This window comes from Nematolebias whitei, chromosome 20 (genome assembly GCF_014905685.2).
Source record: "Nematolebias whitei isolate Nwh7 chromosome 20, NemWhi1, whole genome shotgun sequence".
Taxonomy (NCBI): domain Eukaryota; kingdom Metazoa; phylum Chordata; class Actinopteri; order Cyprinodontiformes; family Rivulidae; genus Nematolebias; species Nematolebias whitei.
Window position 1 is genome coordinate 40,730,817 of NC_056517.1, and position 14,301 is coordinate 40,745,117.

Genomic DNA, 14,301 nt, shown 5'->3' on the forward strand with positions numbered 1-14,301 from the left:
AACAGAGCATTGATAACAACTTGGGCTATCCTTGTCCTCTCTGGTCCGGATGACATGGCGTCCCAGTGTTCCATAAAGAACTTCAAATCGTGACTCATCTGACCACAGAACAGTCTTCCATTTTGCCACACTCCATTTTAAATGACCCCTGGCCCAGTGCAAACGTCTGAGCTTGTGGAGCTTGCTTAGAAATGGCTTCCTCTTTGCACTGTAGAGTTTCAGCTGGCAACGGCGGATGGCACGGTGGATTGTGTTCACTGACAATGCTTTCTGGAAGTATTCCTGAGCCCATTCTGTTATTTCCTTGACAGTGGCATTCAGGTGCAGTGACGTTTAAGGGCCCAGAGATCACAAGCATCCAGTAGAGTTTTACGACCTTGACCCTTATGCACAGTGATTGTTCCAGATTCTCTGAATCTTTTGATGATGTTATGCACGGTTGATGATGATAACTTAAAAGTCTTTGCTATTTTACCCTGGGTAACACCATTCTGGTATTGCTGCACCATCTTTCTGCGCAACAATGGTGGAATTGGTGATCCTCTTACCATCTTGGCTTCTGAGAGACACTGACACTCTGAGAAGCTCTTTTTATACCCAACCATGTTGTCAATTGACCTGTTAGTGTTAATTGGTCTTCCAGCTGTTCGTTATATGCTCATATTCCTTTTTTCAGCCACCTATTGCTACTTGTCCCAACTTTTTTGGGATTTGTTGACACTGAAATTTTGAATCAACATATTTTTCCTTTAAAATTTTACATTTACTCAGATTAAACTTTTGATCTGTCATCTATGTTATATTACGAATAAAATATTGACATTTGCCATCTCCACATCATTGCATTCAGTTTTTATTCACAATTTGTTTAGTGTTCCAACTTTTTTGGAAACCGGTTTTATATATGTGTGTGTTTGTGTGTGTGTATGTGTATATATTTGTGTGTGTATGTGTATATATATATATGTGTGTGTGTGTATGTGTATATATATATGTGTGTATATGTGTATATATATATATGTGTGTATGTATATATATATATATAAATGTGTGTGTGTGTATATATATATATATGTGTGTGTGTGTATGTATATATGTATGTGTGAACTCCCTCTCCAAGTCCCCGTCGAGATCAGGGTTCACTGAAGGAAGCTCAAGATCTTCAAAAAAGTTCTCCATGTCTGATACATTAGCTGATGATTAAGTCGTATACAATGACTGGTAAAAATTACTAAAACGTATTAATTCCAGCCTTGTCGTAACATGCAGCTCCCTGGTCATTCTTTATTACTGGAATAGTTTGACCTGTGACCCAACTTCGGAATAAGCTGAAGATAATGGATGGATATTTTGATATTTGACTGTCGCTAAAGCTGATGTGCGAGCAAACGCCTAACCCTTTCACCATGTTCATAGTAACCCTATCTATATTAAGAAATTTAATGCTTTGCCTGCTGAGTAGACAAAATAATAATTCCAGTTTGGAGTAACAAACGTTTTTTCATTAGATCCTGTGAGTGGGAGTGGCTATATTATATCATTTCTTGGTCTGCTGCCTTCATACATCTCCTGCATGTCTCTGTGTGAGTGCAGCTACTGCGTGCGCTCTCAGGACATTATTACCTGCAGTGTTCCCTCAGTGAGGACTGAACTAGACAAAAGGACCTTGTCCTACTCCGCTCCTTTTTCCTGGAATATCTTGTAAAAAGATCTGAAGCTCTCTACCTTGACCTCTCTAAGTGACTTCAAACATCTGTTAAGTTCCTGACAAGAACCAATGCAGACATGTTCCTGTTTTTAGTATTCTACACCGCCTTATAATCTAGTTGTTTTTCTGCTATGTTTCTCCTTTTAGTTATCATTTTGTTTTAAATTTAAAAAATAAAAATAAACTTTGTATCAATCATTTGTGAATGTCTATTGTTGTTGTCGTTTTCCACTGTTGTCATCACTCTTTGTTAAAACCCAGGTTTCGCTTGTAAATGATTTCTCATGGCTCAATGGGACTAACCTATTTAAATAAAGGTTGAATGAAAATTCTCTGTCTAATTGTAGTATCTCATCTGTTAACTGTCCTAACCCTACCAACCCCTTCTTTCTTTTGTTGGCACAATAAGAAATTATTTGACCCCTCCAACAGACCTTTAATGCCTCCCAGACAGTACAGAGTGGCATTCCTGGTGTTTGGTTAACTTAAAAAAAAAATCAAATTTGATGTAAGAAATTTGGTAAAGTCTTCCTTAAGTAAGAGTAAGGAGTTGAATCTCCCAAGGACGTTATACAGATTTTGTGACCAAGATAAGCAGTTTCATAATAAGTGGACCATGGTCTGAGAAGACCATGGCCCCATAGTCACATTCTTTCACCAAAGGCGGAGTTCATTTATCAAGAAAAAAATGGTCAATTCGGGATTACATCTTGTGAACTGGTAGGAAAAGAACGAGTATGATCTTAAGTAGGATTACGGAAGCGCCACATATCAGACACATAACAGTGAAATGTCGGCCACATTATCTACCCCGAGAGTTCACGGTGACTTTCATCTCTGTCGTCTACATTCCTCCGGACGCTAATGCTAATGAATCACTGCAGGAGCTACATGATATCATCAGCTCGCTGCAGAGCAAACACCCCGAGGCTCTTTACGTGGTAGCCTGAGACTTTAACCACGTGAATCTAAAGGACTGTCTCCCAAGCTTTAATCAACATGTGACGATTCCGACACGTGGAGACCGCACGCTGGACCGTGTTTACACGAACGTAAAAGATGCATACAAAGCCGAACCCCGCCCCCACCTAGGACTGTCAGACCACATCTCAATCTTCCTGGCTCCTGCTTACATGCCCCCGCTGAGACGCTCCAGACCGGTACAAAAGAAAGTTAAATGCTGGATCCAGGACAGTGGCCCCATACTGAGAGATTGTTTTGATCGAACAGATTGGCAGGTTTTCAGAGAAGCTGCTGAAAATGGAGGTTCGCTTGATCTTGACCAATACACATCCTCAGTTCTGGGTTACATTAGTACATGTACTGACACAGTCTCCACTATCAGAAATGTTAAAAGCTACCCAAACAGAAAACCTTGGCTGAATGCAGAGGTGCGTACCCTGCTGGAAGCCAGGAACACTGCCTTCAGGTCTGGAAACTCAGAGGAGCTGAGTAGGACAAGAAAAGAGCTGGTTGCTAGTATTAAGAGGGCCAAGGCCACATATGCACAGAGGATCGAGGGTCAATTCATCTCACAAGACCCTCGGAGCATGTGGAGGGGCATTAAGTGCATAACAGATTATAAAGGAAGGAGTGAACAATGCCCCAAAGACCCATCTCTGCCTGATGCCCTCAACAAGTTCTATGCACGCTTTGAAGACCCGAACAGACCACCTAGCACCAGACTCACCTCACCACCGGACGAAGAGCATCTCAGCGTGACCTCAGCAGAAGTAAGGAGTACCTTCAGGAGGATTAATCCGCACAAGGCAACTGGCCCAGACAACATCCCTGGAAAAGTGTTGAAGGAATGTGCTGATCAGCTCTGTGAGGTGCTGGCAGACATCTTTAACACCTCACTTACCCTGGAGACAGTTCCCACCTGCCTGAAGACTGCCACCATCATCCCAGTCCCAAAAAGCTCTACAGTGACTGGTCTGAATGACTATCGGCCAGTGGCCCTCACCCCAACAGTCGCTAAATGCTTTGAAAAACTGGTCATGACTCACATCAAAACAACCATCAATATCAACGAGGACCCTTATCAGTATGCATATCGTGAGAACCGATCAACAGAGGATGCCATCTCCTCTGTGGTCCACACTGCGCTCAACCACCTGGAGCAGAAAAACTCTTACGTCCGTATGCTCTTTGTGGACTTCACATCCGCCTTCAACACCATGATCCCCCAAACCCTGATGGACAAACTATCCACACTAGGACTAAGCCCCTCCATTTGCAACTGGGTACTAGACTTTTTAACAAACAGACCACAGTTAGTGAGGATCCACAACCTCTCCTCCTCCACCATAACCCTCAGCACTGGCTCTCCTCAGGGATGTGTGTTGAGCCCCCTCCTGTTTACTCTGCTCACGTATGATTGTGCAGCTACCCATCCAGGCTGTCACATTGTAAAGTTTGCAGATGATACAGCGGTGGTGGGATGCATCACAAACAATGATGAGTCCAGCTACAGGCAAGAGGTGGAACACCTGGAGAGCTGGTGCAGAGAGAATAACCTTCACATCAATGTGAAGAAGACAAAGGAGATGACTGTGGACTTCAGAAGGAACAAAAACACCTACACCCCCCTGAACATAAGAGGATCTGCGGTGGAAGTGGTCTCCAGCTACAAGTATTTGGGTGTACACATGAATGACAACCTCAGCTGGAGCAACAACACCACCAGCCTGATCAAGAAAGCTCATCAGAGACTCTACTTCCTCAGACAGCTGAGGCGAGCTGGTCTGGGAAGCTCAGTCCTCACCTCCTTCTACAGGTGTGCAGTGGAGAGCATCCTGTGCTCCAGCATCAACGTGTGGCATGGAGGCTGCACAGCTGCAGAAAGAAAAGCTTTGCAGAGAGTGGTGAAGGCTGCACAGAAATCTGTTGGAGTCAGTCTCCCCACCATCACAGACATCTACACCTCCAGATGCAGGAAGAGGGCCACCTGCATCATGAAGGACCCAACTCACCTAGCACACACACTTTTTGCCCCACTCCCCTCAGGAAGGAGGTTGAGGAGCATTAAGTGTAGAACCACTAGACTGAGGAACAGCTTCTACCCTGAGGCTGTTAGACTCATGAATCTCTATCTAGAATAATCACTGTTAAAAACCATTTCATGTTGCTGCTGATCTGTTTCATGTTGCTGCTGATCTTTTTCAATGTTGATGTGTTCATGCGTGCACATCTGCTCACAGACTCATGTTCATGTTTGTGCTGATGTTCAATGTTTTATGTTATGAGTGCTTAGTGTATATTTAGTTGATGTTTTTCTTAGTTCATATCTTAGATGTTATTACTGTTTTTCTTATACATTTTATTGTTGGATGTAACTGGGACCCTGTGTACATAATTTCGCTCTACCACATGTACCACATGAGGTGCGAATGACAATAAAGAAACTCTGACTCTGACTCTGACCTCATGAGATTCAAGGAATGAATTGATTAATTAAGTGGACTTAGTCAGGGTAGGTTTTTCTCATCGAACTATGGTCAAGAGATGAAAGCACACAATTTGTGTCTCCACAAATTATAAGGTTATGTGTTGAAATATTTGGTACGTTAGAGAGTAGGTTACTAAAAAATGTGGCGTCGTCCCAGTTAGGAGCATATACCGAAACCAAGATCACTGGAAAAGTTTATAACTTCCCCACCACTATAACATACCGCCCAGCAGTATCAGCATGCACACTTGAGGCTGTAAATTGGTTCTGCTTACCAACTATTTTAACTACCCCTCTTGATTTGGATTGAAAATTGGATTGAAACAGCTGACCAGACCATTTTTTTTAAAGAAACCTTCCACTGTCTGCTGAACGTACGTGGGTCTCCTGTAAAATGGCATATAAGTCTTATCTGCTTCAGGTGTGACATAGTTTTCTGGAATTTTACTGGACCATTAAGGGATTTCACATTTCAGCTTACACATTTAACTGGGCAGCCACTAGATTGGCCAACATCCTTAACGCTGGTCATGGTTGATCAGCAAGAAATAATTTACACACAAAATATCACAAGCCAATACCTGATAAAAGAAATAAAAATAAACAAAAGACGATCCGATATAAACCCACCCCTTTCTCCCACCCGAACACAGAGAGAGGAAAAACCACTGTCACCTGAAAATCCACATATTAGTGCTTACCCTAGAGAACACATTCCGAACATCTGGGCTCCTGTCTGCCCACATTTGATGAGTAATGGTAATTAAAAAGCAAAAAAAGAAACATCAAAATATGCAAATTTACCATAAATATCAGACGTGTTCCTAAAAAGGTCACAAATAAAATTAAATAAATTTTAAAAACGCTTCCATATTAGGGTGCGTACTACCATATATACCAGAACTTACGGTAATCAATTCAGAGCGATAACACTGTAGAATCGCCCTCCAATACAAATAAAATGTTGTGCATATTGCCATTAAAGGACCTACAGCCAAATGTTTCAATTCAATTCAGTTTATTTATATAGCGCCAAATCACAACAAAGTTGTCTCAGGGCACTTTACAGGAACATTCACATACATAAAAGCCAATTAGTAAAGTTCTCTATCTAAGGAAGCTGCAGACAAGTTGAATCTTGTTGAGTCAAACACAGGCTTAAGAAAGTTGCTGGTTGAGGGAGACCGGTCCTGTGGTTTATTTCGATCTATTTCGATCCTCGCTGCCTGTTGCTGGAATGAGGTTACTCTTGACGTATTCCATCACTTTATTGGAGTCGACAAACACCTTGTATGTTTCTCCATGCGTGATGTGAAGTTGTGCAGGAAAAAGAAGTCCATATTGGATACATGGTCGGTTCCGCAGGAGTCACCTCACCTCTGTGAACGCTGCTTGTGCCCTCACCACGCCCACAGTGTCATCAGCTGTGATGAATATGGATGATTCTTTGAAATGGATCAAGCCACCGCTGTGTGCTTGTTGTAATATCTCTACAAAGTTTTGATGATAATGCCATCTGGCCACGATAACGCTTTATCCACCCTCCGTGCCTCTCCTGCCCATTGTCCGGTGTACGTGGTCGATCAGCGGTGACTTTCCCAGCTGCAGCGTTTCCGTTAGCATCTTGGCTATCACTGTAGGGGTGCACGAGCCCGGCAATTCAGGAACGCCAATAATCCTAATATTGCTCCGTTTCATAATAACATCCACAGATTCGATCCTTTTTCTCAGCCAATCCACCTCATTTTTCAATTCCACCACTGTTCCATGCAGAATCTCTACTTCATCTGAGCATAAAGACAGCCCGATCTTAGCCTCTATTGCACTTAGCTTGACATGGTCAAACTCTGCTCTGAGGCCCGCAGTGGCATTAACAAGTTCCTCTCTGACCGCATGCAATTCACTCCTAATAAAATAAAAATCATCAGTCAGAGCTGCCTTCATCTCCATCCTATTTATCGCTGTGACTTCAGATTTAATTGAAGCCAGAATGTCTGACTTTAGAGCCTACTCAACTGTCTCTCCAGAGTCTGCGAGGGCGGGGCCAACGCACCTGCTGTTTTACCTGTGCTCCATCACAGAAGCCCAAGGCTGTAGTTGTGACGACAGGCCACGCAGATGAAGACACCGCTGCTTTAGTTTTCTTTAGCTTAGAGGTCATATTACAGCTCCGTCGAGTCAACCATGTGGCAACACCAATCTCAGAGGCAGAATCCAGTGTGGAGGCAACGAGGATGTAATTATAAAAGGCAGTTTTTTTAGCGGGATGATGGGAGCTTAGCAAAACGCAGTTCACTGATCAGTGGCCATCTTGCACCTCTAACAAGTGTGCTTTATATTGATTGTTCAGGTGTGACAGCAGCAGTCCGTACATACATCCTGTTGGCTGGTGTGAAAAAGAAGGACGACCTCTGACTGCCCCACAGGGTGTGTAGTATTTATACATGTACTCATGCATACATGTTGTACTCATGCATACATGTTGTACTCATACATACATGTTGTACTCATACATACATATGTACCTTGTACTCATTCATACATACATACATACATACATACATGTTGTACTCATACATATTATACATGTTGTATTCATACATACGTACATACATACATGTTGTACTCATACATACGTACATGTTGTACTCATACATATTATACATGTTGTATTCATACATACATATGTACATGTTGTACTCATACATACATACATACATACATGTTGTACTCATACATAAGTACATGTTGTACTCATAAATACATACTGTACATGTTGTATTCATACATACATGTTTACATGTTGTACTCATACATACATACCGTACATGTTGTACTCATACATACATATGTACATGTTGTATTCATACATACATATGTACATGTTTTATTCATACATGCATACATACATACATACATTTGGTACTCATACATATTATATATGTTGTATTCATACATACATACATATGTACATGGTGTACTCATACATACATACATACATGTTATACATACGTACATGTTGTATTCATTCATACATACATACATACATGTTGTACTCATACATACATATGTACCTTGTACTCATACATACATACATGTTGTACTCATACATACATACATAAGTACATGTTGTACTCATACATACATACTGTACATTTTGTACTCATGTATTATACATGTTGTATTCATACATACATATGTACATGTACTCATACATACATACATGTTTTACTCGTACATACATACTGTACATGTACTCATACATATTATACATGTTGTATTCATACGTACATACACATACATGTTGCACTAATACATACATACTGTACATGTTGTACTCATACATATTATACATGTTGTATTCATACATACATACATATGTACATGTTGTACTCATACAAACCGGATTCCAAAAAAGTTGGGACACTAAACAAATTGTGAATAAAAACTAAATGCAATGATGTGGAGATGGCAAATGTCAAGATTTTATTCGTAATATAACATAGATGACAGATCAAAAGATTAATCTGAGTAAATGTATCATTTTAAAGGAAAAATCTGTTGTTTCCAAATTTCATGGCGTCAACAAATCCCAAAAAATTTGGGACAAGTCCATTTTTACCACTGTGTGGCATCCCCCCTTCTTCTTACAACACTCAACAGACGTCTGGAGACAGAGGAGACCAGTTTCTCAAGTTTAGAAATAGGAATGCTCTCCCATTCATGTCTAATACAGGCCTCTAACTGTTCAATCGTCTTGGGCTTTCTTTGTGGCACCTTCCTCTTTATGATGCGCCAAATGTTCTCTATAGGTGAAAGATCTGGACTGCAGGCTGGCCATTTCAGTACCCGGATCCTTCTCCTACGTAGCCATGATGTTGTGATTGCTGCAGAATGTGGTCTGGCATTATCGTGTTGAAAAATGCAGGGTCTTCCCTGAAAGAGATGACGTCTAGATGGGAGCATATGTTGTTCTAGAACCTGAACATAGTTCTCTGCATTAATGGTGCCTTTCCAGACATGCAAGCTGCCCATGCCACAAGCGCTCATGCAACCCCATACCATCAGCGATGCAGGCTTCTGAACAGAGCATTGATAACAACTTGGGCTATCCTTGTCCTCTCTGGTCCAGATGACATGGTGTCCCAGTGTTCCATGAACAACTTCAAATCATGACTCATCTGACCACAGAACAGTCTTCCATTTTGCCACACTCCATTTTAAATGACCCCTGGCCCAGTGCAAACGTCTGAGCTTGTGGAGCTTGCTTATAAATGGCTTCCTCTTTGCACTGTAGAGTTTCAGCTGGCAACGGCGGATGGCACGGTGGATTGTGTTCCCTGACAATGCTTTCTGGAAGTATTCCTGAGCCCATTCTGTTATTTCCTTGACAGTGGCATTCAGGTGCAGTGACGTTTAAGGGCCCAGAGATCACAAGCATCCAGTAGAGTTTTACGACCTTGACCCTTATGCACAGTGATTGTTCCAGATTCTCTGAATCTTTTGATGATGTTATGCACGGTTGATGATGATAACTTAAAAGTCTTTGCTATTTTACGCTGGGTAACACCATTCTGGTATTGCTGCACCATCTTTCTGCGCAACAATGGTGGAATTGGTGATCCTCTTACCATCTTGGCTTCTGAGAGACACTGACACTCTGAGAAGCTCTTTTTATACCCAATCATGTTGTCAATTGACCTAATTAGTGTTAATTGGTCTTCCAGCTGTTCATTATGTGCTCAATTTCCTTTTTCCAGCCACTTTTTGCTACTTGTCCCAACTTTTTTGGGATTTGTTGACACTGTGTAATTTTGAATCAACATATTTTTCCTTTAAAATGTTACATTTACTCAGATTAAACTTTTGATCTGTCATCTATATTATATTACGAATAAAATATTGACATTTGCCATCTCCACATCATTGCATGCAGTTTTTATTCACAATTTGTTTACCTGGATTACCTGGATTATTGAGCATGCATCAGTACAATTTGTTTAGTGTCCCAACTTTTTTGGAATCCGGTTTGCAAATTATTAAAGGCTATGCTTAAGCTATCACTCTCAACATCTACATGAATATTGAAATCACCCATTATGATGATTTTATCAGTATTTAATAGTAAGTCAGTTAATAATTCTGAGAATTCAGACAAAAACTGAGAGTCAGCTCCTGGTGGACGATATATAACAACTAGTAAAAGTGGCTTTTCTGATTTCCATTTTGGATGAGAAAGATTGAGGGACAGCGATTCAAAAGAATCATAACTAATCACAGGTTTGGCATTAATCAATAATCCTGACTGAAAAATAGAAGCTACTCCTCCACCTCAGCCAGTTGTTCTAGGAACATGAAAATTTAAATAATTTATAGGAGTGGATTCATTTATACTAACAACATCCTACTGTTGTAGCCAAGTTTCTGTCAGACACAATAAATCAATATGATGATCAGTTATCAGTTCATTAACTAACAGGGATTTTAAGGAAAGAGATCTGATGTTCAATAATTCACATTTAATGATTTTATGATTTTGCTCTGGTAAAGTAACTGTTTATTTTAATCAGATTTTTATGGTTTATATTTTTACAGCTGATTTTTGGTTTATTTAATTTGAGCCGTGAGCGAGTTGACACTGTTTCAATGGGGGTGTGGGTGGGTAACAGAGGAGAAGCAGCAGAGAGGGTGGAGGACTACAACTCTGCTTCCTTGACTGGACCCTGTGTCACGATCAGCGGCCCCCGCTGACCCCCCATCAGCCCCTGTCTCACACTCACAGCCCCATCATGTCATGTTTCTGCTCCTCTTTGTCATCATGCTGTTTTTTCTTCGGTCATTAGCCACACCCCCCTCTGCACTTTCAGCTCATCAGCCCTGATTACACTCACCTGTTCAGCTCATCTAGTTCACCTGCTCTGCACCCTTTATAAACTCCATTCTCCCTCTCCACCGGGCTGAATTATTATACCTTCCGTGGTCCCTGATTCTGAAGCCTTTAATCATAGTATCCTGTTTCATGCCATGCATCCTTGCCTTGACCCCTCACCTGTTTTTGGACTCCTCGCCTTGCCTGCTCCTCTTGGATTTGTTTGCCTCTCTGGCCATGGTAACACACCCTGTTTCCTCTACTAAACCACGCTTCACGGATTACGTTTTTGGATTTTGTATGTGGACCTCTGTCTTCCTGTTCATGACCACTGCTTTAACAACCGGACCCCGTTATTGGATTTGCCCCTCAAACCACGTTATTTCAGCTGCTCTGCACAGGACCAGTGACATCATCACTGCTGTCCTGACAGGTGACTCTCTCCCTACAACCTGTGAGGACCTTTTAACACGGCTGATCCTGACTTCTCACCCACAGCCAATAATAAAAACTGTTCTTGTTTTTGCACGCCTTTGTCTGGCTATATTGAATCCAAAACCTTGGTTCGTGACAGAATAAATCAGCCAATATGGATTCTAAGCCAGACCAGAAGTGGCTCTCAGGGGTCGAGAGCTCCCTTACACGTCTGGACACTCAGTTACAGATTGTTAAAACTATGCTCTGTGCCAGGTTTTGCCTACCCACCCCAGTGACTTTTCATAGCTCATCGCCTGCTGCAGCTCTGACCCCATCGCCTGCTGCAGCTCTGCCTCCACGCCACCTGCTGCAGGGCAGCTCTGCCTCCACGCCGCCTGCTGCAGGGCCCCAGGCCTCCACGCCGCCTGCTGCAGGGCCCGAGGCCTCCACGCCGCCTGCTGCAGGGCCCCAGGTCTCCACGCCGCCTGCTGCAGGGCCCCCAGGCCTCAACGCCGCCTGCTGCAGGGCCCCAGGTCTCCACACCGCCTGCTGCAGGGCCCCAGGTCTCCACGCCGCCTGCTGCAGATCTGGTCCCATCTCGAGGTCTTGGAGGGTCGCCCGGCCTTTTTCTCTGGTCATTGCCAATTGTCGGATGACCTCCTGGCCGCCCACCCGACTCTTGCTAGTTCTTTGCTGGTAGGTCCGTCAGGATGCCGGACCTTAAAGGGGGGGCTATGTCATGATCAGCGGCCCCCGCTGTCCCCCCATCAGCCCCTGTCTCACACTCACAGCCCCATCATGTCATGTTTCTGCTCCTCTTTGTTATCATGCTGTTTTTTCTTCTGTCATTAGCCACACCCCCCTCTGCACTTTCAGTTCATCAGCCCTGATTTCACTCACCTGTTCAGCTCATCTAGTTCACCTGCTCTGCACCCTTTATAAACTCCATTCTCCCTCTCCACCGGGCTGAATTATTATACCTTCCGTGGTCCCTGATTCTGAAGCCTTTAATCATAGTATCCTGTTTCATGCCATGCATCCTTGCCTTGACCCCTCACCTGTTTTTGGACTCCTCGCCTTGCCTGCTCCTCTTTGATTTGTTTGCCTCTCTGGCCATGGTAACACACCTTGTTTCCTCTACTAAACCACGCTTCACGGATTACGTTTTTGGATTTTGTATGTGGACCTCTGTCTTCCTGTTCATGACCACTGCTTTAACAACCGGACCCCGTTATTGGATTTGCCCCTCAAACCACGTTATTTCAGCTGCTCTGCACAGGATCAGTGACGTCATCGCTGCAGTCCTGACAGGTGACTCTCTCCCTACAACCTGTGAGGACCTGTTAACATGGCTGATCCTGACTTCTCACCCACAGCCAATAATAAAAACTGTTCTTGTTTTTGCACGCCTTTGTCTGGCTATATTGAATCCAAAACCTTGGTTCGTGACACCCTGGGTTGTCAATAATTTGGGGGATAAACAAAATCAGCCATATTTCTAGAAAGAAGAGCGGCTCCGTCCAAAGTGGGATGGATGCCATCTCTCCGCATCAGACCAGGTTTTCCCCAGAAAGAACTCCAGTAATCTATGTAGCCCACATCATTGTCAGATTACCACCTGGACACCCAGCGGTTAAACGATGACATACGGCTAAACATGTCATCGCTGGTCAGGTTGGGGAGGGGGCCGGAGAAAACTACGGAGTCCAACATGGTTTTAGCAAAGTCACACACCGAAGCAACATTAATTTTAATGACCTCCTATTGGCGTAACCAGGTGTCATTACCGCCAACGTGAATAACATTCTTACTGTATTTAGCCTTAGCCTTAGTCAGCAGTTTCAGATAAGATTCTATGTCGCCCGCTCTGGCCCCCGGAATGCATTTGACTATGGCCGCTGGAGTCTCTAAAGCCACGTTTTGGACTATGGAGCTTCCAATAACCAGGGTCTGCTTCTCAGCGGGTGTCACTGAGTGAGGAAAATCGATTAGAAACGTGAACGGATCAGTGGTGAACTGGGGGCTTAGCCTTAGCACTACGCTTGCTCCGGACCGATATATACATACGTACATGTTGTACTCATATATATATATATATATATATATATATATATATATACATACGTACATGTTGTATTCATACTGTACATGTTGTACTCATACATACATATGTACATGTTGTACTCGTACATGCATACATACATACATACATACATACATACATGTTGTACTCATATATACATATGTATATGTTGTACTCGTACATGGCTGCTGTACTCATGCGTACATGCATACTTTAAGTGTATACATTCTGTAAGTATGTTCAGTGTGCTGTCAGATGCTGATTTTATGTTCTGTGTACTCCTACACTCTGTATTTGTTCTAAATCTCCATAAATCCCTGTATGTTCAGCTTCAGTTGCTCAAGCAGTAGTACTCTGTGGTACTGTTGTTTTTCAGGTCATCCAAACCCTGAGAACTTTGTGTGGGAGGACTATCTGCAGGAAACTGGTTCCACTGCTGTTCCCAGTTCAGCTTTCTCTCTGGTGAGGAGGACATTCAGTTAGAACTTGAATCAGAAAGCTTCTTGTGATGACTGACAGCTGTTTCTGTCCCATCAGAGAGCTCCACATGGTTTCCAAGTGAACCACAGGTTGGAGGCCGTCGACAGGAGGAACCACATGCTAATTCGTGTTGCCACAGTTACCGACACAGAAGACTACAGGATGAAGGTACTGTACTGTGTTTGTTTTTACGTGTGTACCTGGATGTACTTACCTTGGTACAGTATGTACCTGTCTGATGTGTGTGTGCTTATATTTGCCAGTTGTTTACCTGTGTGTGTGTGTGTGTGTGT

The 14,301-nt window shown here is 42.8% G+C and overlaps 1 protein-coding gene across 1 annotated transcript in view; it reads left to right on the forward strand.

The window, feature by feature from the left end:
• LOC119426475 (lethal(3)malignant brain tumor-like protein 4) overlaps positions 1-14,301 on the forward strand; it is a 62,860-nt gene that overhangs the window by 13,214 nt on the left and 35,345 nt on the right. The window contains exons 2-3 of the mRNA XM_037694036.1: positions 13,905-13,990; positions 14,066-14,176. Of these exons, the coding sequence (XP_037549964.1) occupies positions 13,905-13,990; positions 14,066-14,176 (197 nt within the window). The remainder of the gene's footprint in view (positions 1-13,904; positions 13,991-14,065; positions 14,177-14,301) is intronic.